This window comes from Eleginops maclovinus, chromosome 6 (genome assembly GCF_036324505.1).
Source record: "Eleginops maclovinus isolate JMC-PN-2008 ecotype Puerto Natales chromosome 6, JC_Emac_rtc_rv5, whole genome shotgun sequence".
Classification (NCBI taxonomy): Eukaryota; Metazoa; Chordata; class Actinopteri; order Perciformes; family Eleginopidae; genus Eleginops; species Eleginops maclovinus.
Genome location: NC_086354.1, coordinates 21156750 through 21182875, shown reverse-complemented (window position 1 = coordinate 21182875; position 26126 = coordinate 21156750). Strand labels below are relative to the sequence as shown.

General features: G+C 41.3%; 1 protein-coding gene and 1 long non-coding RNA gene across 2 annotated transcripts in view; one reads left to right on the top strand and one right to left on the bottom strand.

Moving 5' to 3' along the window:
- st6galnac3 (ST6 (alpha-N-acetyl-neuraminyl-2,3-beta-galactosyl-1,3)-N-acetylgalactosaminide alpha-2,6-sialyltransferase 3) overlaps window positions 1–26126 on the top strand; it is a 62469-nt gene that overhangs the window by 5245 nt on the left and 31098 nt on the right. The window contains exons 2-3 of the mRNA XM_063886572.1: window positions 12820–13014; window positions 19880–20289. Of these exons, the coding sequence (XP_063742642.1) occupies window positions 12820–13014; window positions 19880–20289 (605 nt within the window). The remainder of the gene's footprint in view (window positions 1–12819; window positions 13015–19879; window positions 20290–26126) is intronic.
- On the bottom strand, window positions 214–1734 carry LOC134866466 (uncharacterized). The gene is made up of 2 exons (XR_010166041.1): window positions 1342–1734; window positions 214–1151 (listed from the first exon to the last, which is right to left on the bottom strand). It is a non-coding gene; the product is annotated as an uncharacterized LOC134866466 (long non-coding RNA).

Below are 26126 nucleotides of genomic sequence, written 5' to 3'. Positions count from 1 at the left end.
CTGGAAATGACGAATACCGGATGGACTTCACATTGCGTATGTATGAAGGAGTTATCAGCGGGTGCTCGCTGAGTGTGAGATGAGACATAGTGTGAACAAGCTGTCAGCGTTGAGATACGTGTGATCTTGTTTGCGCTTCGGCAGAATGGGGATTTGAAATGTTTGTAAGGTGGCACCAAAGAAAAGAAGAAAACATTTACAGAAAAAATAGTGTTAGGGCTGTAACTTATTTTTATTGTTGAATGATCCAACGAATTGATTAATCGTTTGGCGTATTAAACATTAGAAATGCTTAATTTTTGTTGCATTTTGTTGAGTTTCTTTAGATGGTTGTGTGGTTGGGCCAACTTCTGAAACCCTGAAGATATTTAGTTTACAAGAAAACTATAAAATGAGCAATTATTTGTCATTTCTGTCTGAAAAATAAATAAGTATTTCAATAACTGCCTTTTTGTTTTCCATTATAATAGTAAGTACTGAAACTATGCAACTGTTTTCTCTATTAATTAAGCTGTTGAACAAGGCAGGAAAACTAAATCAGCATTTTCTTATTTCTTATTCTTTGTTTCTCCCTGGCAGACTTTCAGCGCTCATTTCTGGGCAATTATACCGACTTTTAGGAGCTGTTTGTGAGACCCAAATGCCCATTGGCACAGGGACGAGCCAAAAACCCAAGAAGAGAGCGATCATCAGAGGCTGATGTTAAGAAGTTAGCGTCTGCAAAGAATTGGCTTGGAATTGCTGTCCAAACAACACAAAAATAATCGATGTAGAAACCAAAGGGTCAGCAGGAGGTGTAGACTGAAGATTGGGGTTCAAGTACTTGCCCTGCTAAAGCGTACTTAAGCAAAACACCGAGTCATGGTGCTCCTTTTGTACCTGACCCTGACCTCTAAGCTGCTAATGGGAAGGGGCAAGTGAAATCCTTCTTAGGAGTATCAATTTAGCTTCGTAATTTTATGAAATCATGTCGCTCACAAATGATTTCTTGCCCCACAAACTGGTTAATTTTGATCCGTGGCGCTGTAATCCTGCAGGTATCCTTTCAGCCGCTTTTTTCCCAGTGAGGAGGCATGATGAGGCGCCGCTGAGTAAGGGCTGAGTCTTTGCCGTTCGCCTTGAGCTTCATGCGCTCCGCCCTTGAACGGAGCCTGTGAGCAAGCAGAAAATCCCTGTAATTGCATTAGTGTTGTCCAAGTGTGCCACGCCCGCTCCCTCCAGACCGGCTTTTTTAGCTTGATTTATTGCTTCTACATGTTAGGATTTATTTTCATACTGTTGCAGAATTTGTCGACAAAATCCAATATCTTTTACGAAACACCCCGGCTTTGATTCTCTCACCTTTCCTCTGATGGAAGTGTCAGTGGGAGCCAGGTGGTCATCATTTTTGCTCCAGCTGAGCACTCTTGACCAAGTCAGCTAATAACAGGTTTCAGTGCCACTGTTATTATCCCCCGTGGAAAGCCCGCCTGTGCACTGAGGTCTGATCCTGAAGAGGTTGACAGAAACAAATAGAGCCTGGCGGTTAAGTGAGGGCATTAAATAAAGTGCTAGTCAATTTTTTTCATGAAATATAATCTCCCGTCTGCTTCGTAATGGCCTCCTGTGCCCTGGAACTTTCTGTTGTTGTGGTCATTATTTGAAAAGGAAATGGGCAGCGGTTCAAAATGCCACCGTGTACTCTGGGTAATGCTGCATCTGTTCACTGAGCTGTTGATTTGTGTGGAACCTCTGCCGCTGTGTGTCGAGGCACAGTGTTGTTTTTGTGTGACTGGGTTTTCCTTCTGGTTTCTTGTTGATCTCCCTGATGACTGCAGTTGTTTGCGTCTTATTGTCTCTGACATCGCTCCCACCTCGATCCTCTAACCATCACACACACATCGAATGCCACACATTCCAACCCCTCAGTTTACCAACATAAACAAGCAGCACTACGGAGGCTTTGACAGAAAAGACTATGCAAACTTTACCGTTGTTTTTCCAGAATGAACACCTGTGCTGTTCGGTGGCCTCTGATTCACCTGGTAGGTTTTTTGTTGTGTGCAACAGCTGCTCCACTTACATTTTCACAATGCTGGTGCTCGAGCTCTCTGGCAGGAACCTTCACAATCTAAAGCGGATTAATAGCAAAACAAAAAGCTGCACTGGCAAATCGTTTGAATGTTTTTTGCGGTTAGAAATCTCTTCTGCTTTAGCCAAAGAGGATTCAGTCTGTCTAAAAGAAAACACCAGGAATTTGAAGAATGAGACTTAAAAATATATCTAGCAAATGCAAAAAAACACATCCTTTATCCGATCCGGCATATCCTATTTGTTCAGCAGCTCAGGAAGTCTGCCCTTTTCTTATGCATGGCACTGATTGCACGCTGACAGACTGAACAATCACTAAAACGATGACTTAAGTATTTTTATTGTTTACTTAATGATGCTTTTTAAAGTCTGAAGCAGGAAATCCGTACATTCTAAGAATCAGAAAACATTTGACACTTTTTCTATAGAAATTAGGATTAATAAAGTATCAGTAATAATGGGTATTGGGTAAGTATTTAATAATGGGCTTTCTTACTCTGTCTGGCGGGTCATAAAAAAAGAACTGTAGTCATTTTATTATCTTGGCTTGGAGACTTAACATTAACACAAAGCCCTTATTCAAATCCACGGCCATAGAGTTTGGTATTGGTTTATATATAAGCTGATAAGTAATAAAGTAACGATTGCTGTAACGGAAAACAAGGTCTCTAAGCCAAAGCTGTCCACCAGAGATCACTGACACCATAAAAGGTCCTGCTTAATATTGTCTATATTGACATTGGCATAAAAAATCCAATACTTGTTGTGTTATACCGCAAAATGACATAATGGAAAATCCAATATCCATTATGGAGGCTCAAACCTTTGCTTGAGTTATAAAAGGGACTAAAAGTGAGGATTTCTCAGAATGTACTGCTTTGATTTTGACCTTTCTTTGTGAACATGTAAAAGTCCTCTCACAGTTTCACAACAAATAATTATCCTCATTATCAAGTGAAATGTGAATTACCCTTTCCTTTAATCAGGTAATTAAAGGAAAGGGTAATGTCCGAAAAAACACCTATGAAAACTTCTCAGAAGTCCAAGGTGAAGACCAACCGACATTCAATTAGCAAATAACTTAAAAGTGAAAAATCCATGTAATCCTTTTTCTGTTACTGCTTATTCTTCCACTTCTTTCTTTTCTGTTGCATGACAAGTAACATAAATAATTGGACACGACGCAAATAAGCTTCACCAGTAAGAACAATGCTTTTGTAACTTCAAGGTATGTCAGTGCTCATCTCTCCGAGGCACCAAACATGACAAACGCATGTTTTATTACTGAGCCACTTCTATTCAGCGAGCGTTGCTGCTTTCTGTCTCCTGCAGCCTTGAGGAGAACTGTTTGTTTCAGAAATATTTCTTTAACAAATAATACTGTATGAAAGAATCTGTGCACGGGAAGAACGCGTGTTGAGTCCAGTGGAGAAGAAAATTGGGGATGCTGTTTGCCTTTCAGTCCTCGTCTTCCCTTTCAGTTTCTTAGGTTCATATATGTGTGTGTGAGCAGTCATGCTGCGTAATCACTACCAATGAGATGAAGCGCTATTATGGACTTATGGAGCGATGCCGTCGAGTTTCAGGGAAATATCAGTTGCTAAATGTCAGTAATCCTGTGGTGGCATTTGGCAAATTGAAATGGATTTTCTCTGGTCGATGTTTTTCTCAACAGCCAACCCCCCCCTCCCCTGCCGCCCTTCAAACACAAAGTGACGGAGAGATTAATTGCTATTCTTGTATAAAGTACTCAGAATCGGGGTATGCTGTATCATCTGTCTATTGTGTTATATGTTTGCAGAGATGTCGTGCTGGATGGCGAGCTGTAGATTCATTATACTGTAGCTTTGTCCTTGGCCGGCTGTGCGCTCCTCTCTGCCCGGCGGCCATCTGCGCCCACAAGAGCCAGCTACTTAAAAACTCTGATATTACAGCAGGACGAAGCCAAAAGAGCTGTAGTCATGAGTGAGCGCAAAAGTCCTTTTCTGTGATTGGCCGGAATGCAGCTAGACGTGACACTCTGTCTAAATATAACCCTCGACTATAGTTATAGATATTATAGAAGAGGCAACATGCTCCAAATAAAACACATTTATTCTCATTTTGCTCTTAAAGGCGAGTGAGTGGAGCAGGTGGTCCGCTAAACGCAGCCATGTGATAATACAGAATTATCGCCTTCATGTTAACTTGTTTTTGTTTGATTGAACGTTTATTTCCAAGCGCAACAACAACAACACATAGGCTAATGCAGCTCTATAAGAATACAAGAACACCTTATTGGAAAAAGTGACTTAAAAGAAAACAGTTACTTTAACTCGATAAAAAAACAAGTACAAAGGCAAGTTTTAGTCGTAAATCGATGCAAATAAGCTTCAATAAGTAAAAAATGCTGTGTTTAAAGTTTTTAATGGTAAATGGACTACTTTTTATTGTGCTTCTTACATTGTTGTTCATACTTTACAAGAGCTAGCTCCAAGTTAAGTTCACAAATTAGAATGAACTAGATCACATTCATTGCAATTTTTTAAAGTTTTGAAACAATTTCAGTCCCAAAAAAGTATTCAGTAGAAATAGTTTGTGTTCGTATCTTTAGTTTTTTTCTTTTAAACCGGTCGGATACTTTGGCTTATGGCCGGTGGTGGTGAAGTCGATAGGGACGTGGCTTGGTGAACCAGGAGGTCACTGGTTCAAGCTCCCAAAAGACCAAGTTCTACCGGGTGTCCCTGAGCAAGGCACCGTTCCCTACACTGCGCTGTTCATAATGTATCCTAACACCAGGATAGGTCAAACGCAGAGTTAAAAGGTCCCCTCTGCGGGACGATCAAGGGTATATTCTTCTACTTCGTCCTTCAGAAGCGTCAAATGCTTCCCGATTTATGGTCAGAAAATGAAGGTCACTGCTCCTATGTATTAAATGTTTGTTAGCCATGTGAGATTTATTATAAAGTGAAACAAAGAATCCTGTCCAGGGATTCAGAGTAGTTTTAAGGGTTGTTGAAGGAAACAGACAGTGGTGTATCTCTCTACAGCAGAGAGTCTTTATTGCAGCATGATGACAGCAGTCTACTGTAAAATCTTAATGCACCTTGTTCCTGACAGGTAGACTCATCCTCGGCTTCTCAAAGAGCCCATTTTTCTTTCTTCACTTTGACAAATTCTTCACTTTCTCAAGTGAGCGAGCAGCAGCCTACGCAACGGAGCAGAATATAGAGCTTTACCAAACTCTCTCTGTGAACATATGGTGGTGTTTAGAAAAAAAAAAGAGTGTTTTCCCTCGTCCCAAAAGTTTTCAGGATCCAGAAGGGGGAAGTGAATATTATAGAGTGTTTAATCCTTTATACTTATGCGGAATATGTTCCATTTGATATCAGATATCCATTAGTCAAATGGGTTTGACTGCTTTCATGTCACGCATACAAGTACACACACACACACACACACACACACACACACACACACACACACACACACACACACACACACACACACACACACACACACACACACGTACGCACACACACACGTACATCCACATCTGCTGATTGAGATGGGAATGTGCAGTATTGATGTTTATAGCCATGCAAAACCAAGTGGATATAAATGGTTGTTTCCTCCTTATTCTGCCCCCCCCCCCCCCGCAGACTCGCTTTCACATAAAAACAAACAGATTTCTATTTTTTTTTCTCGGGCCAGATTAAGATTCTCTGTGATGCTCCGCACTATAATGAAGCAGTATCATGCCAGCAGCGCAGATTAGAGTTCGTTTGACCTGGATTTAAGGATTTCCTTTTCATATACCATCGCTGATAAGGGTGATGCTATGGAAGTAGTACACATCATCAGGACGGGTTGCTGGTATACTCAAGGAAGGGAGGAAAGCACCAAGCAATGATTTAAATGTGAAGATACAGAAAGAGGAACTACAGCAGAGCAGAGTGTCCTACTCCTAGTGTTCTCTGTTGACTCAAGGACTGCACTTTAGAACAGATTTGAGGTACTTGTACTTTACATTTTATGCTATTGTATACTTCTACTCCACTACAGTTCAGAGGAAAATATTGTACTTAACTTCAGTTTACTTATTGAGCTCTGGAGGTATCGGGTACTTTTCAGTTGAAGACTTTACATAAAACATTTTTGATTAGTTTATGAAATTTAACATTTTGTCAAGATTAAAACTTCAGTTTTTCCACCATGTTGGTTTACAACCTGTTCCTAAAGAATGTCTAGTTGTCTGTACGTTTGTAGAAGCTCCACCTCAAAAGTGTTGAGAGATGTCTCAGGTATTTTTTAATAGAAATCATAGTTTCACGCTAAAAAATAACCTTTTTTTTTAACCTTTTTATAATTTTTCCGACACTAATCTTCCCACAGATTGATCTTTACTGATAAGAATAGCAATATTTCCAACTTCAAATTTGGTATTACGCATCAAAGACAAATCTGGTTTGCAGAGTAAACTTAAATTGGCGAAAAGGGTGAAATCATCTGCCACTAAGTCATAAGGAATACTCAAAATCGATGTGTATATATTGAGACGTTGTCTGCATACACTAATGTTTGGTATTGAAGTTGAAGGCACCAGAAGTCCCTCTCGGTGTTCTCCACTAAATCTTTGTTGCTAAAGACACTGAAACCAAATGATGGTGTGCAAAGCTTGGAGGAGTTTATGAATATTGTTATTTTGGTTTAAAATGTCATCACTCTTGCTGTCACTTGGGTTTGCAAACATGCAAACTTAACAACACTCTGCAGGGTAAAATATGAATAAATGAGCTGGAGGGTTTGTATATGCACTGTAAACACTCTTCAGTCTTTGCATCATAAACAAACCTCCAGCTGCTGCAATCTGTCTGATTGACACACTATATGTGACTGGATTAATGTGAAGTGGGTGTTTCTCTGGAGCTGAGCATTAGTCACATCCATTTTTAAGATGTAAGGAAGCAACAGGATTCAACATGACCGCTGTGTGGGGGGACTGCCCCCTCTGCTGGGCTCTGCAGGGACCAGCAGGATGCAACATGTTCCCGTTAGGAGATGAACTTTGCTGAAGCTCCTTCTCTGCCCTTCTGATGCAGCATGTGGGAAGACAGGCTCTTTCTTTGCATCAGTTCAGATGTAATTCAGTTTAATAATGTAGGGAAATGATTAAAGAAGAAGCTGAGTGTTTGAACGCAACATTTACCTCCATTAATTAGGTTTGAGGTTTCTATTATTTACGTTTTCTGTACTGTAGAAGCCAGCATGCTTATTTAGCTGTGTATTATTTGAATTGGTTAGCGCTGCCGGCAATTGTCACCTGGGTGTGGTTTATTGTATTTAATGCACCTGTATGTGGGGATTTGTGGAATTACAGTGAGAGCTAATGTATTTTTAGACATTTCCTGTGTAACATATGCTCCTGCTTCAGCTATTTCTTTTGTTTATTAATCATTTTGAAACCTTATCTTTCGAACAGACTTTTGTCAAGGAACGCTTCAAAGTAAGGAGCCCAGTTTTAGCCTTTAAGCGACTTAAATAATTGGGATTTATTTTTCTTTTACTCCTTTACATTTATCTAAGGTGAAGTTAATAGCGGTTTTGCATATATCATACAATACACCTGATACATTGTTCGATGAAACAAAACCGTCCCTCTTATCTAGTCATTTTCATGTAGAATTGAAAATAAGTTTCAATCTAGTTTTGAAATGCAGTGACATTGCAATAATCCTTTTTTTTATTGTGTTTTTTTATGTTTTTGTCACATAAAATGTCTGACCTTGACTATACTGACTTGTGTCTCTGCAAAAACTAGGGAGGTGTTTTTCTTCAAGGGGCAAGTTGGAGTTTGTATGTCATAAACTGCTGTCTATTATGCAACTGAAACTGTGCATCTCCGTCCAAGGAAGCTTCCTTCGGATGCAGCACTTTTATTTGCAAATCAACTAGAAAGAAAACAAAATGTGCCTTTGTGATGAGTAAAAGCCCAGGAGACCTGTGTAAATAGCTCATGAATGAAATTAATCATACAGTCATAAACCTAATATATATTCAATAACATCTACAAATTGAATTAATTCTCTCGCACAGTTCCTGTGGCAGTCAGAGCTCCTGCGAGGGAAGTTTGGAGAGGGAAGTTGAGCGTGACGGTTTTACCGGCAGCAGAGAGTTTCGACCTCGTCCTCCGGGAAAATAATAGTTTGTTATCTCGTACTTGGATGACTTTTGAGGCGAGACCTTTGCTGGGAATATGACAAGAATTAAGTAATGTGTGTCTGGACCCCCACTCTCAATCTGGAGAGTGGCTCCTTGTTTATACTCCTGTCTCATTCCCCTGGAGAACAACACTGAAAGAGAGGAGGAGGAAGAGTGAGAGAACGACTCAGTAAATATTTTCTCAAATGCCTTAATTGAAATTGGATTTTAACTGCTCGCTGGACCGTGGTGGCGGGAATCAGGTGCGAGGGAGGTAGCCCTTTTGCATTGCAAATGTAATTTCGTTTTTTTCTACCCATTGCCCAGGAGGCTCTCGAATATAACTACCAGATATGCTTTTTCACGAGCCATTTTCTTCAGGTTCAGTCTCTCATTATATAAATACCCATTGCGATTAGTTTTCTGGATTGAACTACAGGGTGGTTCTGTTATTTACTGAGCTGGAGCGCAAGTCTTTGTGAGATATTGTATTGTCTTCATGCCCAGATAGAGCCTGATGGAGGTGAAATTTTGATTGCACAATATGTGTGGGGAAATAAACAGCTAATATGCTTCAAATTTGTATTCATCACTCAAGTGAACGGAGCACTTTTTGTTTATCTTGCTGTAATTTCCAGATCTATTGCCTATTTGGTGCACGTTAAGAGGGGGAATTCGGCATTGATTGATACAGAAAGTTGATATTTATTTTTGCCTGTAGATAACAAACACAGCAGTAACTTTCTTATACTGACAAGTTACTGCCAGTGGTGAAGGAAGTATTCAGATAATATACCTAAGTACATGTCCTTAAACCGAGTGCAAGTCTCCCAGTACAAGTCTGACATTGAAAATGCAACTCAAAGCAACTACAATGGATATTCTTTATACTAAAAATGTGAAAACTAAACAACATCTTGCAATGGGATCACACCAGGCTTATCAGGCTTGGGCGTACAGTGGGTGAGCCAGTGTTCTCTTCCCATACCTTCCCCTTAAACCAGCACCATGTTGCGGATGGTGACAATGTAAAAGGTGTGCTTGTAGTGATGAATTATTAGATCGATCTTCAGTGTTCACATCAGCTCATTTTTAGATGTTGAGATGCAACTTTACTGTTTTGATTCACTCGTACATTATTGTGTTTTCAGGAAAAAGCTCTGATAAACCCACTGTACGTTGTCTGTTTGCAGTTTTGCTGCTGAACAGGTAGAGTTAGCGATTAGCTGTTAGCGTAGTGGGATATTTAGCAACTAAAGAGTCCGGTATTTCGCTAGACTTTTGAAGAGAACTTACTTTGAGCTTAAAGAACAGTTATTTTGAACTAACCTTCATCAAGTGCAAACAGAAACAGGACCGATGAATGCTAATGCAGCTCAGTAAGTTAGCTTCACTACATCAGCTAAACAGGTGATGGTATGTCAATGTCGTGTTGATGTGTTTCAACTGCCCCCAAGAGATCCGTTTATTCACTATAAGGCTAAAAGTTCGAGGCGGAGTTGATATTTAGCTGAACATTTTCTGTCTGACATTTTTTTCACACTGGCTCACTGCAGGAGAGACCAGTAGAAGATTGTTGCCCTCTAGTGTCCCAATGATCCCACGCAGTCTGTCTGTAAACTGAGATCAATACCTCCTCAGAGAAGGTTTAGGGACCTTTTAAAAAACATAGCCCACTCAAAGCTTCAGGTGGTGGTTTGGGTGTTTAAAGAAACATATCCCAGGCTGCAAACATAACCACTGTCTGATTTGATGGTCACAAACAAGGTCATTGCAGCCGCTCATGGAGTCATATTCCTCAAGAAAAATGTTTTAATATTAACCAAAGGCTCTGATGTTGAAACTTTATTGCTGCTCTGCTGGTGTGAATGGTCCCCATTTCTGCCAGCGCTCCCAAACTCCCATACTGTTTTCCTTCCTCACCGCCGAGCCTAACGGCTCAACAGGCCGACTGGTGATTGCCCTAATGGATGATCGAACCCAGAGAGGAGTCGTGAAAGCCGCACTGAAAGTAGTGGAGGTTCAGCGCCTCGCTACGCCCACGACGAGGCGTCCAATCACCTCCAGACTTTGACACATCATTTCCCCTGTGATTTGTGGCCGGAGTTAGGTTGAAGGAGACAAGGAAATGTTCTGCCTTCATGAGAACAGATGGATGTTGAAGTGCAGCAGACTGAGCCGAGGGTTGTTCCTTTTTTTTCTCTCTCTCGCTCTCTCCCGTGCTTAAGAAGCCTTTTGCTTTGTAAGGGATTGGTTTCATGCTCCTTAATGGACTCCTGATGACTAGCTATTACAGCACATTTTCAGAAAATGACCTGCCATTTCTATCTTCTTTTCTTGGGGTGACATAAAACCGACTAACTGTCCTTTGTATTATCTTGTGAAAGTCCTTTTTGTGCCGTTTTATGCAGGATCAAAGTTTGAACCACTCTGTTGGTGATCAAAGATTGGCGGTAATACTATGAAATGATGGCATGATGTAACATACATGCAATTCGTAAAGTCTCATTGGGGCAGCAAATGGTCACTGTCTCTTTCATCCCCCCAACCCCCCCTCTAGTTCACATGTTTGATCTTGTCTCTGAGAAGCGGAGCCTCCGGAGCCCCCTTTGGGATGTTTGATGTTTCAGATCAGAGTGCGAGGCGGTGATGGCGCTCTGGCTGTGGGGCTTCACCATTACCCCGAGCCACATTCAATCTTCTCACCATCAGATAACTTCAAAGAATTTATGAAACACCACCTTCCCAAAATATCTGGAGTTCCCCCACCGGTGTTGTGTGTTAGATTAGCAGCACGTTATTGAAGTTTCCTGGGAAAAAAAGAAATAAAAAAAGAAATCTATCCATCACCCCAGGCTCCGAGATGTCATAGCACACCACAGATTTTTTCATCTCTGCCTGATTCTTTTTCACTTCTGTGCATTGATCCCTCCAGCTCTGCCATGCCAATAGCTTCTCCTCTGTGAGACCTTTCCTCGCCCTCCATCTCTTATCCATTATTCATCACTCCTGGCTCCGTCTGCCGAGCCACAATCCCTCTCACCTCCATTCTTTTGCTATATTGCAATATATGAAACAACGACACTGACGCAAATGTTGCTTTCTTGGTAGAGATGCTATAACAGAAAAGTGGATTACAACTCAGGCACCTTTGACTCTTGAGTCTGCAGTCGTGCTAGTGGCTCTGTGAGGCTGTACTTTAGCTAAATGCTAACATCAGCATAGCAACAAGCTGAACATAAAAGCTTGGACCTGACAATGGCGTTGAATGAAAAGTCAACAAAGTCGTGACTGTGAAACATGAATGTGTGTATCATTTGAGCTGATTCACCACCGAATAAGTAAGAACCTTGATAGGTCGATGGGTCCCCAAAGTCAGTGGAAACGATCCCCTTGGGACCCTGCTATCCGTGACAAAGTTCAAGCCAATCAATCTTTCAGATTTCAGGATTTCTGACTCTGAACCACACATGACAACCTGCTGGTAGCACACATGGAGAGCCAGAAGATCTCCAAAGTAATCATAATAATACATTTTATTTATAAAGGCACCTTTCAAGGCTTTATAGGTCACAAAAACGAGGTAAACGAGTTTCACAAAAAGCAAAAGAAAACAAGACAATATAATTGTTGAAAAACAGAGGACGTGTGATGTGATCTGGGTGGATTTGAAAATGGAGAGAGAGAGTCAGTATTCCGGATGTCTGGACCCCATGATGGATGGAAGCAGAAGACCTGAGGGTGTGTGAAAGTTAATGGGATTCATCCCCTGTGGAACATGAATGACTGTGCAAAATGTAGGATTGGTTCAGGTATTTCCATCCGAACTGAAGTGGTGGACCTGGCAAAAAAGGAATGACGAACTTTGCAACCATTTGCCAGCTCAGCTTTTCTTAAGTATGAGGTGTTAGTCATTTTAAAGAGAGGGAAAAGTATGCGTGTCAATTAGCTAATATAAAGTGTTAACCTCTGCCATCTCACCATACAACAGAAGGATATTTCCATACTCAGTACATCTCAAGTTAAGAGATTCCTGTGAGTCATGGTTATTGAATCAAAAACAAAATGACAGTGTAACACTTTTCGCTCAGTGGTGCTAAAAGTTAAAGATGTAACTTGATCATTTCTTCAGGTTTTATGCATCTTATATAAATGCAAAGGGGTCACAAAAGCACCATGCTGTACAGTGTAATGCTGTGAGTGTGATGCATACAAATCCACCTCATAACCTTCAGATGTACAATGTGTCATATATTTATATTATGCACAACATATGCAGACAAAGTCTTCCTCTCCTTTCTTCTGTGAAGGCTGTATTGTTTATTTGTTGCTGTCAAACAATGTATTTGTTGTTTGTACATGTGTTATTTATTGTGTTCTATGCCTCTTCAAAGTGTTTTGTTGTTGTCTGTTTGCCTTGACTACTGGCAGATTTATGATGAAACTGGAAAGCCTCTGCTCAAGCTATTAAACTGCTGACTATGAAGTAATTTCATTCAGTTTTTTTTAACGATTGCTGCATGTCTCCGTCTTGTTAAACGCGCTCTATCTGTCTCTCTCTCGTCACAGAGGAAGTCGTTGATCGCCACCAGTCTGATCGTGGCGGTCTCGCTCTTCGTGGTGGTTGTGAACTACTCGGAGAAGCCCTACTTCCTGCTGAAGCCGGTGTTGGATCAGACGTTCAGCAGCCACTGGATGTTCTCCAAGCAGCCGTATAAGGCCTTCAAGCCTCACCTGGGCTACGTTAGCATCCCCAAGCAGGAGGTGAGTGACACAGACAAAACACACAACAGAAAGCACAACACAAAAAAAGGTTTCATCTGTAAATAGATGTTGTAGTAGACTTGATTTGAGTTGATATTCAGTCTCGTCACTCTGGTTAGCATCTAGCTTGGTACTTTTATTACTGCTAATGCTAATAGTGTCTGCTAACAGGTTAAAGGGGCCCTATTCTAGTCATTTTCAGGTTCATATTTGTATTTCCCTCCTCTACTGGGACTTCTATCCATGCTTTCATGTTCAAAAAGCTCTTTATGTTTCTCATACTGCCTGTGCTGCAGCAGCTCTTTTCACCCTCTGTCTGAAACCAGAGCCCAGTCTGCTCTGGTTGGTTAGCTGGCCGGCTCTGTTGTGATTGGTCAATCGCTTAGAGATATCCCACCCCTCAGCCTATCACGCACAATGTGTTGGAGCGCTAGCCAATAGAAGCGCGAGTTCCGTCATGATGTCATTAAATCACAGTAGAAAACAAAGGAGACCAATGGAGGCGGTTCAAGATATGGTGGCTAAACACTGACTGACAGTTAATTACTCCACAATGGTCATTCCTGAAGCTTTAGATTTAATGTTGTCTGAACGTAATTTAATTTTCCTTTTGACCTTTGTCATATGATAGTATTTCTGTCATAATGTCTCGCACGTTATTTTCTTGTGCATTTATATTCTAAAACCCTCTGTTGACATTAACCTGCCATCACGCAGCTTCACCTCGATTATGAAGGTGAATTAATAAGCGCTCATTCAGAAAGCAAAGCACCGGAAGAGGGTTTCTTCGTTCATTAACTCAGGTTCTCTGTGATTGATCTGAAAATGCCTGTTTAAGGTCTCCAGTGAGCACTATTTCTTTGTTATTCCAAACTGCCATGTCCGTGATCCTATTCTTCTGCCTTCAAACACCTCTGTGCTGTAAATTCCCCACACAATTTATGGAAATTGAAATATCAAAGCATTTTAATTCCAAAGCATCACAATGTGCCGTGTGTTTGTTGTTTGAGGGAGGCGTCTGGCGAAAAAAACCCAAAATTGTGCTTTTACCGGTGCACATTGGGTAGTCATGCAGGAAAATCGTTTATTTTTCTCGCAGAAATGAATGCAACGTTTCAGGGATTGAGGAGACTGCTTTCAGTTCAGGCTGCAACGCATCTAGATTTGGAGTTTCGATGGGTGCTTTGGTCCTTAATGAGAAGAGGAAGCCTTGTATTCAGGAGGCTGATATTGGCAGATTAATGCGCAGCGCCACCCTCTGCCTCAGGAGGTTTTCATCCACACAACGTAGGCCCAGATCCCCAGATAGGCAATCACGTATTACACCAATCTCTACGTCTGCAACTCCTTCTGCCTCCAGACAAGCCTGCTTAAATCACTGCCCTCTCCCCATGGAGAGATTTATGCAAATCATATGAAAGACTGGCAGCTATTGCAGAATTAGGCCTCATTTCGGCTAAAATTCCCCCAGCAGTGAGTTCTTCACAGACAATCAGAAAGGGCAGTGATTGACCTGGACGTGAGTGTCATAAATGCTCTGCACGCTGCCAAAATCTCTGACAAAGGATGGACAGAATAGTGGAGGTCTGGTCAAGGTGATGCTCGTGTGCTGGTTGTCGTAAGCGATTATGTCCGGACTGAAAGCCCGCTGTGTGAGCTGTCAGCCTCTGTTATGCACACAGCAACACCTTTAGAAGCAGCCATATTTCTCCCAGACAGTAAGGCAATCTTACATGACCCACAGCGAGGTGTCATTCCAGGTGTTATAAACCTCTTGCAAGCATGTATAATGCATAACCCGGTTAACTTGGGGAATGGCCGGCCTTATTTTCCTCATATGATTGAGTCTGCCTCCAGGCGTGATAAATCTCCCCCGCTCTGCCTTTCAGGAGAAATAAAAACATTTGTCTTGTGGCACTTTACATTCAGGCCGCTGGTTCATCTAGGTTGGAGGCAGAAACTCATTACTTTCATTTCATACCTATGCTTTTTCTATTACATGCTGACCTTTTGAGATGTACAAATGGGCAGTATGAAGGAAAAAATGCCTCTATTTTGGGATTATTTTCATAGAAACTCTTAGGTTCTTTGCGAGTTAGCTATATTCTCACCTCACCGTGCTAGCAGGCGGATGTTTTTCACCTTATGTTTAACCCTGTTGACAATCTTAGTTTTGCATGTTAGTGTGCTGAAATGTGTGAATGAACACTAAACACAAAGTTCATTTTAGGTGATGAAAATGTCTACATGATATTTTTTTAGTGAGTAATTTTGGGTGAAATGGCACATAAACTGTGGCTCCTTCGGATGGAAAAAAATATTAATATCTTCAAATGGAAAAGTTGGTAAAGCGACAGCATTTATATTTCGCTTTATCCAGTCTTTTACCCTTCAAACGCTTTATATAAACAAGTCATGATTCAACCGTTCACTCAGAGGCAGGGACAGCCGTGAAAACTGCCACCTTTTCAAGGATCCAACACACACACACACACACACCACTGGCCGTGACATCGGTTAAGTATCTTGCCCAAGGATACATCGACATGTTGCACTGCAGGGGACCGCATCAAACCCACCACCTTCCTTCCGCTTGACAGACGACTGCATTACCTCACACCCACATAATAAGACATGTGAATCATTTATGCATTTAAAAAACGTATGAGATATATTTTGTTCAGTTTTATTCCAAATGTGTCCAAAAACTTTTCCAATTTGAACTGAAGTAGAATTGTAAAGTAGTTTAAAATTCTAAGTGCAGTACTTGTGTAAACATAGTTATTTATGTTCCACCACTGCCCTTTAGTATAATGTGTGCCCCAAGAGGAGCTTTTGGACTGGGACTTGGCCCCATTAATGTAATTAATATTGTTATTAATTCATTGTGTTTAGAGCCTTTTAATGAACGTCAAGGTTAACTTCAAACCCCGGTGCTATAATTAAATGATGAGTGAGTTCACGGCATTAGGCCTTCTTATTTATTTTCAAATTTCAAATAACCCACTTTATTTTTGACACAGTCATGCATTTAAATCTGAGGCTTTCAGTGGATGTTGTACTTATCCGAGCGTGGCAAAATTATTGGGATTATAAAAGTGCCCCCTGTTTACGATTACTGCGCGGCACACTGAAACAGCTCCATCGTAAACAGGAAACTGAAACATGAATCACAGCCGAGCGGATGAAGAGGCCATAATACTTTATTGATGTACAGGAAGTAATGGTCGGAGATTGGTTGGCTTGATTCCAGTCATATATATACAAAATAAAATAGGGTTATGAGTCGTTAGATTACGTTTTTACACTCTTCATTAGTGAAGTGATTCATGTTCATTGGAAACTAATAACGTTTTATACTCGTGAACTTCTCAGAAGCCATTTTTTATTTCTAAATGAAGCTTAATTAATGCAGGAGTAATCTCACTTGGTTCAGTTTATTCATTTACATCCTCACCCCTCACTGAGCATCTACTGCCGCAGTTGCGTGTGAAATGCCTTGCTCACTGGCTCCTTAGCGGGAGGTTTTCTCTCCATGTGTCTGCCATGCAGTTAGCCAGCCTGCGTTCCCCACAGAGTTCAGCCAATCTGTGTGTGCTGAGAGGCGTGATGGAGTTATGAGCCGGGCTGAGGGCAGCGGGGATGATGGACGAGCTGCTGACAGCTCAAGGCTGCGATGATGTGTGTCTCAACCACCCAGTAAATGGAGAGCTACCAGCCCAGATGCAGGGGTTGTTTCTTAACCCCTGACTGAATCCATACATGAGAGGAAAAGCAATAGCAGGTAGCTCTGCTGGAGAATCCTAAGCAGGTAATCTTCTCTATTCACAAATATCTGAGTGTAGCAGAGCTCTTTCTTCTCCTGATTATATCCTGCACACTTTGTAACAGACCTGGTAAATCTCTTTAATACAGCTGATGACAACCAATGGTCTTTGAGTGGTGTTTAGATTATGCTGGTGGATTAACAGTTGACGCTTTACAATAAAACAACTTTTCATTAAAAACAAACTTGCATACATTTGAACTCAATAGGAAAATGAAATGGATGAGTCTATATGGGTTGCGCTCCAACACATTCTACACGATAGGTGAAGGGGTGGGACATCTCTACATGGTTGACCCATCATAACAGAGCTAGCCAGCAAACCAATCAGAGCAGACTGGGCTCTGGATTCAGACAGAGGGTGAAAAGAGGTGCTGCAGCACAGGCAGTAAGAGAAACATAAAGAGCTTTTGAACATTAAAGCATGGAGACATGTCACAAAATACAAATGTGAACCTGAAAATGAGCAGAACAGGACCCCTTTAAATACAATTACTTAAACACTGTCTGGTACAGATGTTCTGTACACATAGATTAATAACCAGTATGTCATTATATCATAATATTCTAATGACTCTCTCTCTCTGAAATACATGAGTGTGTGTGTATATACTGTTTTTCATATCACACACACACACACACACACACACACACACACACACACACACACACACACACACACACACACACACACACACACACACACACACACACACACACACACACACACACAGAGTCTAACTAGTTTCCCCGGTGATGGGCTTTCATAGCTGCATTGTTACTTTGGATACTGTGACGTATTATTAAATATGAAATAAAAAATGATGAGCATGAAATTAAAGGACATAATAACCTTCTGTATGACAACGTTTTCCAACTGAACGTGATTATTTAATTAATGTAATCTGCAAGAGGCTTATGTTACAAACACCAATTAGTCATAATAGAAGAACTTTATAGAGAATAGAGAACTTTGGCCAGATGACAGCAAAAACATGCCATTTATATTCAAACTACAGTTACCCTCCATTAAGCAGATGATCAAACTGTGCTCCAGCACGACACAATGCTTTTTCTTAACTTTGTCTTGCATTCGTTGACTTGAGTACGTTTAATCTCATCAAAACAAACCGAGCATATTAGCTTCAATTAGGTAAATCTCCCAGTTTGGATTCAGAGAGCTCCCTTCCTCTCTTGGCAAAGCTTAGCTAAGAGCTATTATTGAAGATTCATTACAAATCCCCCCCGCTCCAGTAAAGTATAAGAAGATATATAAAAGGTATACAGTAAGATAAATGACACGAGTCCCTCGCTTCTCCGTTGCCGCAGTAAGACTCCGTTGTAACCTCTGAGGTCCCACATTCAATTAACTTAATCAGTGTTAGTTCTGGGCAGGGTGACATTTATCTTAGGACGTAAAATAAAATGATATAGGCCTGTAAAACCCTGATGAATATAAATAATCACAGAATGTATTTCAGTACCCTCTGATCACACAGGCCTCTTGCCAAAACGTCACTTTAATGTTTTTATTGCATACGTATAAAAATGGCACGAGATGTTAGGTATATTAGACTGTTTGTATTAACAAAATAACCTTTGAAGTTAAATTTATCCAGCCGTTACACCTGTGGAGATCCTAATGGGGTTCCTATCGTTGTAGAAACGGCACATTAGGAGCATTTTCTAACAGGATGTTATCACTTTTTTTCAATTACCTGAAAAGAAGAAATATATATTTGCTTTGTCCTTGTCACAAAATGATAATAACATTTTGCGGGAGACGAATGACATCATTACCAAAAGCAGAAGTTACCTTAACTTCTACTTTTGTGTTTATATAACACTGCAGTTCTGTGGTTTCTTTTTGGTCTCTTTTCTTAATGTCTTTTTCGTGTGGCCGATCCACAGCCCTGCTTATGTTGCCCTGGTCGTTTATAAAAGTTATATATTGCTTATTCTTTCTTTGACCGCAGCAGTGGCCTCTGTTCAAAGCAGATAAAGCGGCAACAGTCAGGCCCCGCATGTCTCATAACTAGGTCTGTGTAAAGCCTATAATTAGAATACGATCGGTTATTTCTTACCTGTCTTTTTAAATGCATGGTGTCCTTAATGCTCCGATGGAGGTCTGTTAGATACAAAGCCTGAGATAGAGTCAAACACGGCACTGCGGATATTCGTTGTATCAGTTTGGACTTGTTGATGCTTCCAGCACATTAGCAAATCTCAAGCAGAGGGCAGTGGTCACCCTGCATTATTTAGCCTGTGCAATATTATATTCAGCATTCAGACCTGAAAGAATAATCCTGACTTGCAGTTTGCAGGCAAAAATATATGACATGACTCAGACATATCTCTAGGACCTTTAGACTTGAGTAAAGAGCTGCACAAACTAAAGTTTTACTGAACTCTGACTAGTCTAACGTCACTTCAAGACTTGGACATGGACACGTCTTCAATGACACAATACTTCATTTTCAACTACTTCACACGACCTTATTCATTTTGGACTTGTCTTAAAGACTGGAGACTTAATCCAGACTTTTCCGATTGATTTTGACTTGAGACTCTACGACCTGCTTCACTTAATGTGAGACTTGCACTGAAGAGAAATGTCGCGCTACAATTACTTAAAACAGGAGTTGAATCAGTTAACTTTGACTTATACCGACCTGAGACTAGATCTTCTTCTGAGCGACTTTGACCTGAGACTCTACTCCTCTCAATTTGCTTTACACTTAATTTGTGACCTGACTTGCAGCTTGCATTGACTTAATTGTTTCCTAAACTCGACTTATCTTGTCCTAAGATCTGATTTAAAAAAAATAGTGCTTCTCCTTTTACTTGACTTTGTCTTCAGACTTTCCCTAAGACTTGACTTCTTCTAACTTTAGCCTGAGAAATAGACTTGGTCTTGCCTCAATTTACTCGAGAGGTAAATCAGTCTTGACCTCTTTGACTCGAGCCTTGACTTGGACTTGTCTCAGTTATGATATTATGCTGATGAATTGTTGAAACAGTCTTTCTCTCCCCCTGCAGCCTCTGAAGCTGCACTGTGAGCTCTGCAGCATCGTGTCCAGCTCCGGCCAGATGTTGGGCCAGGCTGCCGGTGCGCAGATCGATCGCTCTCCCTGCATCTGGCGGATGAACAACGCGCCCACACGGGGTTTCGAGGTTGACGTCGGCCAGCGCACCACGCTGAGAGTCGTCTCGCACACCAGCGTCCCCCTGCTGCTGCAGAAGCCCCAGTACTTCTTCGGCCAGGGCAACGACACCGTCTATGTGGTGTGGGGGCCGCTGAGAAACATGAGGAAGGACGGGAAGGGCATCGTGTACAACATGCTGCGACAGGCGGCCGAGAACTACCCGCATGCACGCATCTACGTCACCACAGAGGACAGGATGAACTACTGCGACATGGTCTTCAAGAAGGAGACGGGAAAAGACCGGTGAGTCACATCTCGTTCATTTAATGCTCCTGTTTCTTGCTTTGCAAATTCACCACTCAGTGCTTTGACATTCACCGTTCTGTTCTTTGCTATAACATCATCTTTATCAAAGTGAACTACCTAACTTTCCCTCTGAAGAGGCTTTACATGGCACCAGAGGCCGTTTTCCAACTAAAAGCTTTTAAGATGAGCCTCAGAAGCATGGACAGCCTATGGTACATACCTCAGCCAAATGCCGGTGTGGGGAAACGTCCTGTTAATGAGGTGGCAGTATTTTGGCAGTCTTTCTAAACACCCTGATTGCAGCCAGCTTCTCAACTTCTCTGACAGCATTTTGGCACATTTTGAATTCACAGAAAACTGTACAATTATTCGAGCTAAAGATCTGTAACCTGGAAAGTTGGAAAAGTTTTGGCAACTACAAGTGTTAAAATTGCACTCTGTAATTTAAAGACGGACCCACGCAGCAACTCCTTTTTCCTGCGAGTCCCCAGAGAGAATTGCAGGTTAATGACTATGAGATTCAGGCTGCAGCCTCGCTATTGTTCAGGACGAACCTCATTTCTCAGATTCGCCTCTCCTCATTTCCACAGAGCTTTACACCCCTGCCTCTCCCTCATGTCATCAAGACCTCTCTTAACTTCTTAAGAGGATTAACATGTTCGGTAATAGGCGTAGAATCCAGTCCATTCCAGCTCCATTGTCTCGCTCTTATTCAGGATGGCAGGGTTAACACTGAATTTCATGTAGAGCGTCCATGTTCAGCCTGGCTCAGCTGTTCATCGGGCCCACCACGCAAAAGATAGAAACGTGGGATTAGGGAGCCGAGCTCGGGGAGAAGAATCTCATTACTGGACATAATGCTCCTGGGTGTGACGCAGGGCTTCAATCATTACTGATTGGTAACGGAGAGAGAAATGCAAGGTGTGAACAATGAACCCCATCCAATGAATACGTGACAAGCTCTGGGAGTCTTGTGTTTTTATTTATCTGAAACTTGGCTCCACATATTCCTGTATTTAGAGTTAATTAGTGTCCATGGTAACGGCTTTTATGTTAGCATGAAAGACAACAATAACATGGTATATTTTAATGTACTGTAACCAGAGGGAGTGAAAGGACCATTATGTTGAGCTTTTTTGGTATGGCATTATTCCAGTAATAAACGACAGCTCTTTGTGAAGCTCGAAGACATGCTGATTATTTTTTTGAAGTCCTTAGTAATAAAATGCTCTCAAAATATCTAAAACCTAAACAGGGTCGATCCATTTATTCTCCTCATCCATGCAAAGTTCATTTGATTGTTTAAGTTTAGAACAAACAGACTAGAATTTGTTATTTGTTTTTTAACTCGGACTTGTCTCTTCTTGGACCTGACTTCAACGTGTCCTTAGACTTGAATACAGTTTGTCCTAAGACTTGATTTAATCTTGTCTTAACACTTGACTGAGAATTGTCCTAAAACTTATCTTAAAACTGTCTTAGACTTGTCCTCAGACCTGACTTCAGCTTGTCCTCAGACCTGACTTCAACCTGACTTCAGCTTGTCCTCAGACCTGACTTCAGCTTGTCCTCAGACCTGACTTCAGCTTGTCCTCAGACCTGACTTGAACTTGTCCTGACACTTGACTTGTCCTAAGACAACTTGTGTTAATCAAGGGAAGCGTTATGATCATTTTTAAGTCCATAAAACCATTTCCAATTTGTGTGTGTGTGTGTGTGTGTGTGTGTGTGTGTGTGTGTGTGTGTGTGTGTGTGTGTGTGTGTGTGTGTGTGTGTGTGTGTGTGTGTGTGTGTGGGTGTGCCACTGGCTTACTGTCACTTCTTGCTGCCGGCTGTGGGAGGATAATCATCAGCTTGGAGGAAATCGAACAGTGATCGAACACATCTCTAATTATCCAGATTGCCGCGAGCAGCCGAGGAGACGCGCCGCCGCATCTTTAACTTGCTGATCAGGCAAAAACGCAGCTCTCCGGCTGACTGACTCTCCAGTCAACCGAGTGACCATCTCTCAGCCTGTAATTTGAAACCAGTTATAAGAGATATATCAGGGAGCGCAGATATTTCTGGACAGAGCTGAGGATATTAAACTTAAGGACACTCTGAGGTAGAGAAGTTATGATGATCTGAACAGGGCTGGAGAAGAAACTAGCGAACAACCGGTGGCTGAGACCAATAACACACTCAGTGTACTGTTTTTAATTAGTATGCAAATCCAGATAATGTTCATTACCTATATAAACAAGTAGTTAAAGAGTACATGCACCATCGATTAGGGTTCTGTTTAACTAAACAAAGACAAAAGGGTTGACTTAAAGTTAAATTGTACGCACTTGTATAAAGCATTCTTACTATCTCACTGGTAAGAAAATCGAAAAAAACACACCTTGATTTCTCCTTTCCCCTTTTCCTGTAGGCGCTAAATTTGGATCAAAAGAAATACTATGACATTTTGCTTTATTAGTGTGTAATATGCATTAGAAAAACTGCTTGTTAAAGATAATAATGTCTCGTGGGTTTTTTAGGGGATGTACGCAGAAGTAGATACTTCTGGAGGAGGTGTTTACTAAAGTATTAAACGTCCAATTATTGAAAAGCCAGTAGATCCAACATCATTTCACTCATAATTCTGTGTTTGCTGGCAGGAAAATAACCTGGTTTTCATATTTCCAAACAAAGAGACAGCTGAGTCGGCAAGATATTCCTCTTCCTCTCTGAGCCACATCATCACGTTGACGTCCAGGGACATTTCTCACTCCTCGTCCTTCTGTTACTCCGTCTGAAAAAGAACAAAACAAATGCTCCGACAGAAAAAGACAATAAAAAAGACTGACCACAGCCCTGGATGTGAACGTATCTGACAGCAGCTTAAACACATGATTCATGTGATGGCGCACTGCGACGGGAAGTTGCATGGGCTTAAGCTATCCATTATCAGCGCTACCTCCCGAGCTGCAGTCGCTGGCTGTCGGACCGTATCGGCGCGGCCCTGTTAGCGGCGGCAGATAACAGACCTTACGACGACACAGCACCTAAATCACAATGCCACTTTACAGCGCTGCCACCGGGGCCTGCGTCACCCCGGTCTCTGCTCCCCAGCCAGCTGCTCCCTCACAGGGATTGTTGTGTGGACGCAGGCGATTGTTTCCACTGTTGTGAGTGGCACTCTCTCTCTGTGCTGTGTATGCACCTTTTATCTTTCTGTTACTACATATTCATTCCTTCAGAAGTGTTTTGACAACTTACAAGCTAACCTTTTGTCCTTTTCATTTGGAAAAACATGTTTCTTCTTTAGTGTATTGATAAGAAGAGTCAATCCCACTCATACCTCCGGCACTTCTTTGATGAAGTGAGCTTTGGTTTACATCGGTTTGCACCTTTGTTCTTCTTTTGTTATTGTTTCGTTGTGGTTTGCCTGAAACAAAAGGGGAAGCAACAATGCTAACATGACAGACAGTGAAAATACCCATCAAATAAATCCAAATAGAAAAAAAAACATTGTTGCTTTTTTGTATAGAATGTTAGACTTAAAACACAGATATTCAACCGTTACTTTTCAATACTTAAGCTGCATTTCTCTGAATACACTTACATACTTCACACACAATCTAATGCAGGACTTTTTCACAAAGCGTTTATGTAATGTAGTCTGTATTTGCATGAAAGAAAACCAAGATTCAAACGGCACAGAGATCTGCTGATTATGCGTTTCTTACGGTCAAAAAGAAGGAATACCGGTGTTGTTTTGGGATATAGCTCATTTTTTGTCGACTGCAGTTTGCTTCTCATGGCAACTCACGGAGCATGATATTACATTTACTCGTTTTTTAATGTGCAAACTGTATAGTGCCGCCTCCTCTTCTGTAAAACAAGCAGAACTGATGTAAGAAGACATGGACATTATGTAGCTGATCCAAACCCTGAATCGTAAAGACAAACCAACATCCACTGAACATTTACCAATGTATGTGCAGTTTGTTACGTCCCCCCGGTCCCTGCATGAGTGCAAGATATAATGAGTACCTACTCATCAAAACATAGAAATATGAGATTAGATGTCAAAAACTCCACAGGTGACCTTTAATTCAGAACACGGTGCCATTTAGTCAAAGCTCATTTACTCCTGTGTACTCCAGGTTATATTACCCCTTGTCTCTCTGGTGCCCGTCCCCCATGAAATTGGATAACTTGTTGTAATGTATAATATTTTAGCGTCCCTTCTGGCTCGACATTACCCCAAAAGACATGATTGTGACAGTAGAGACTCTTGCTGGGCTTGTAAAGCAACTGAAAACGTTTAACTTAGGTGCAATAAAAACAGGTTAAAATCAAAAAGCTGAGACCAATCTTAACATTCGAGCAATCACAGCCGAGCAGAGGTTGTTTTTTTTTCACAATGGACAAGAATCAGTGGTCAGGAAATGGCACAATCTTTAAAGGTGCCATGGAATGGAAAACTGTGTTTACCATGGTACAGTTGAACAAGGAGAGTTCGGTACATCTAACTGACATACCGTGAACCTCAAACACCATTGTTTCCTCGTTCACGTGCAAATCATGAATATGCATATCACAGCGGTAAACAACAATCCCTGTGTGTGACGTCACACACGGTAGTCCAGCCCCAACATTTGCTTACACCAGCTGCTGGAAACACTAACGCCAACACTCACCACTCCGTAACGTTGCTCTCCAATCTCCGACCCACTGGCTGTTCTTCAAACTCATCGGTTTCCTCCTCCGATAAAGGCTCAAACATGTAAGGTTGGATGCCAATAGCCTCCATGGTTCATCTCTCACAGTTTCGCTTCACTTACTTCTGTGGGCTCTGAGGCAGCCATGGATTGCTCCTTGTAAACCAGCCAATCAGAGCAGAGCTCGTCCTCATTATTTAAATGAGCCCCAAATAAGGCAATTCAGCTCGTTTCATTCTAGGACCAAATCATAGAGTTGTAAATTTACATGTAAAACCGCATCTCTTTGTACACATCAGAGAACAATTTAAAATAGATAGATTCTATGGCACCTTTAAAAGGCTCACTAAGGCCTCAAGTTAAAGTAAGATACTGATCCAAAAAAAGGAACAACATGTGTGTTATGTGGAATTCCTCACAAGGGGTTAGTCATTTCGATCCTAGATGAACTTGAGTGCAGATTCTCCGCTCTCATGGGCCTCCAAATATGTCTCAAATTTCATTTTTAATCTGTTTCTATTAGCGTGAATGTCACGGCTGTGTAATCATGCTTCATAATCTCGAGCCGTCCACTTCATATGAGCGTAAGTACCCCTGGTAGTTAGCGTGCATTGATCCTAAAATAGTTTGAAATGAAACAGCATTCAGTTCAACAACCACTCTGCGGTATAATGACGGGCTGAGAGATTCGGTTCAATGTTTGTGAATGTGGAAAGCTCCAAAATCATGTGATATAGATGTAATAAAGAGCGTTAATTGAGACAGAAAGAAGAGAGGAGTCTGGTTTAAAATGGACACCATCTTTATGAAATAAAACTCACTTCACTCCATCACAACTTATTTGTATTCCAAAAGTCTCCCGTTCATCGACCGTGAAACTGCTTTAGGTTATACTCCTGATGATGTTACAAGTAACGGCTCTGTGGTTCCTGTATTTTAAACAACGTTTCTCATGTTATATTTATTGGACTGACTGAAATCCTTAATACCTTGACGGACCAGGAAGTGCCACAGACGTAAATTAATTAGCTCATCCTGACAAAATATTGGAGGGCGCTCGAAGTATACAACTCTATTAAACAGCCTTTGTTTTTAACCCAACATAAACACAGTTTGTTTAATTCATGGATTTATTTCTAGACC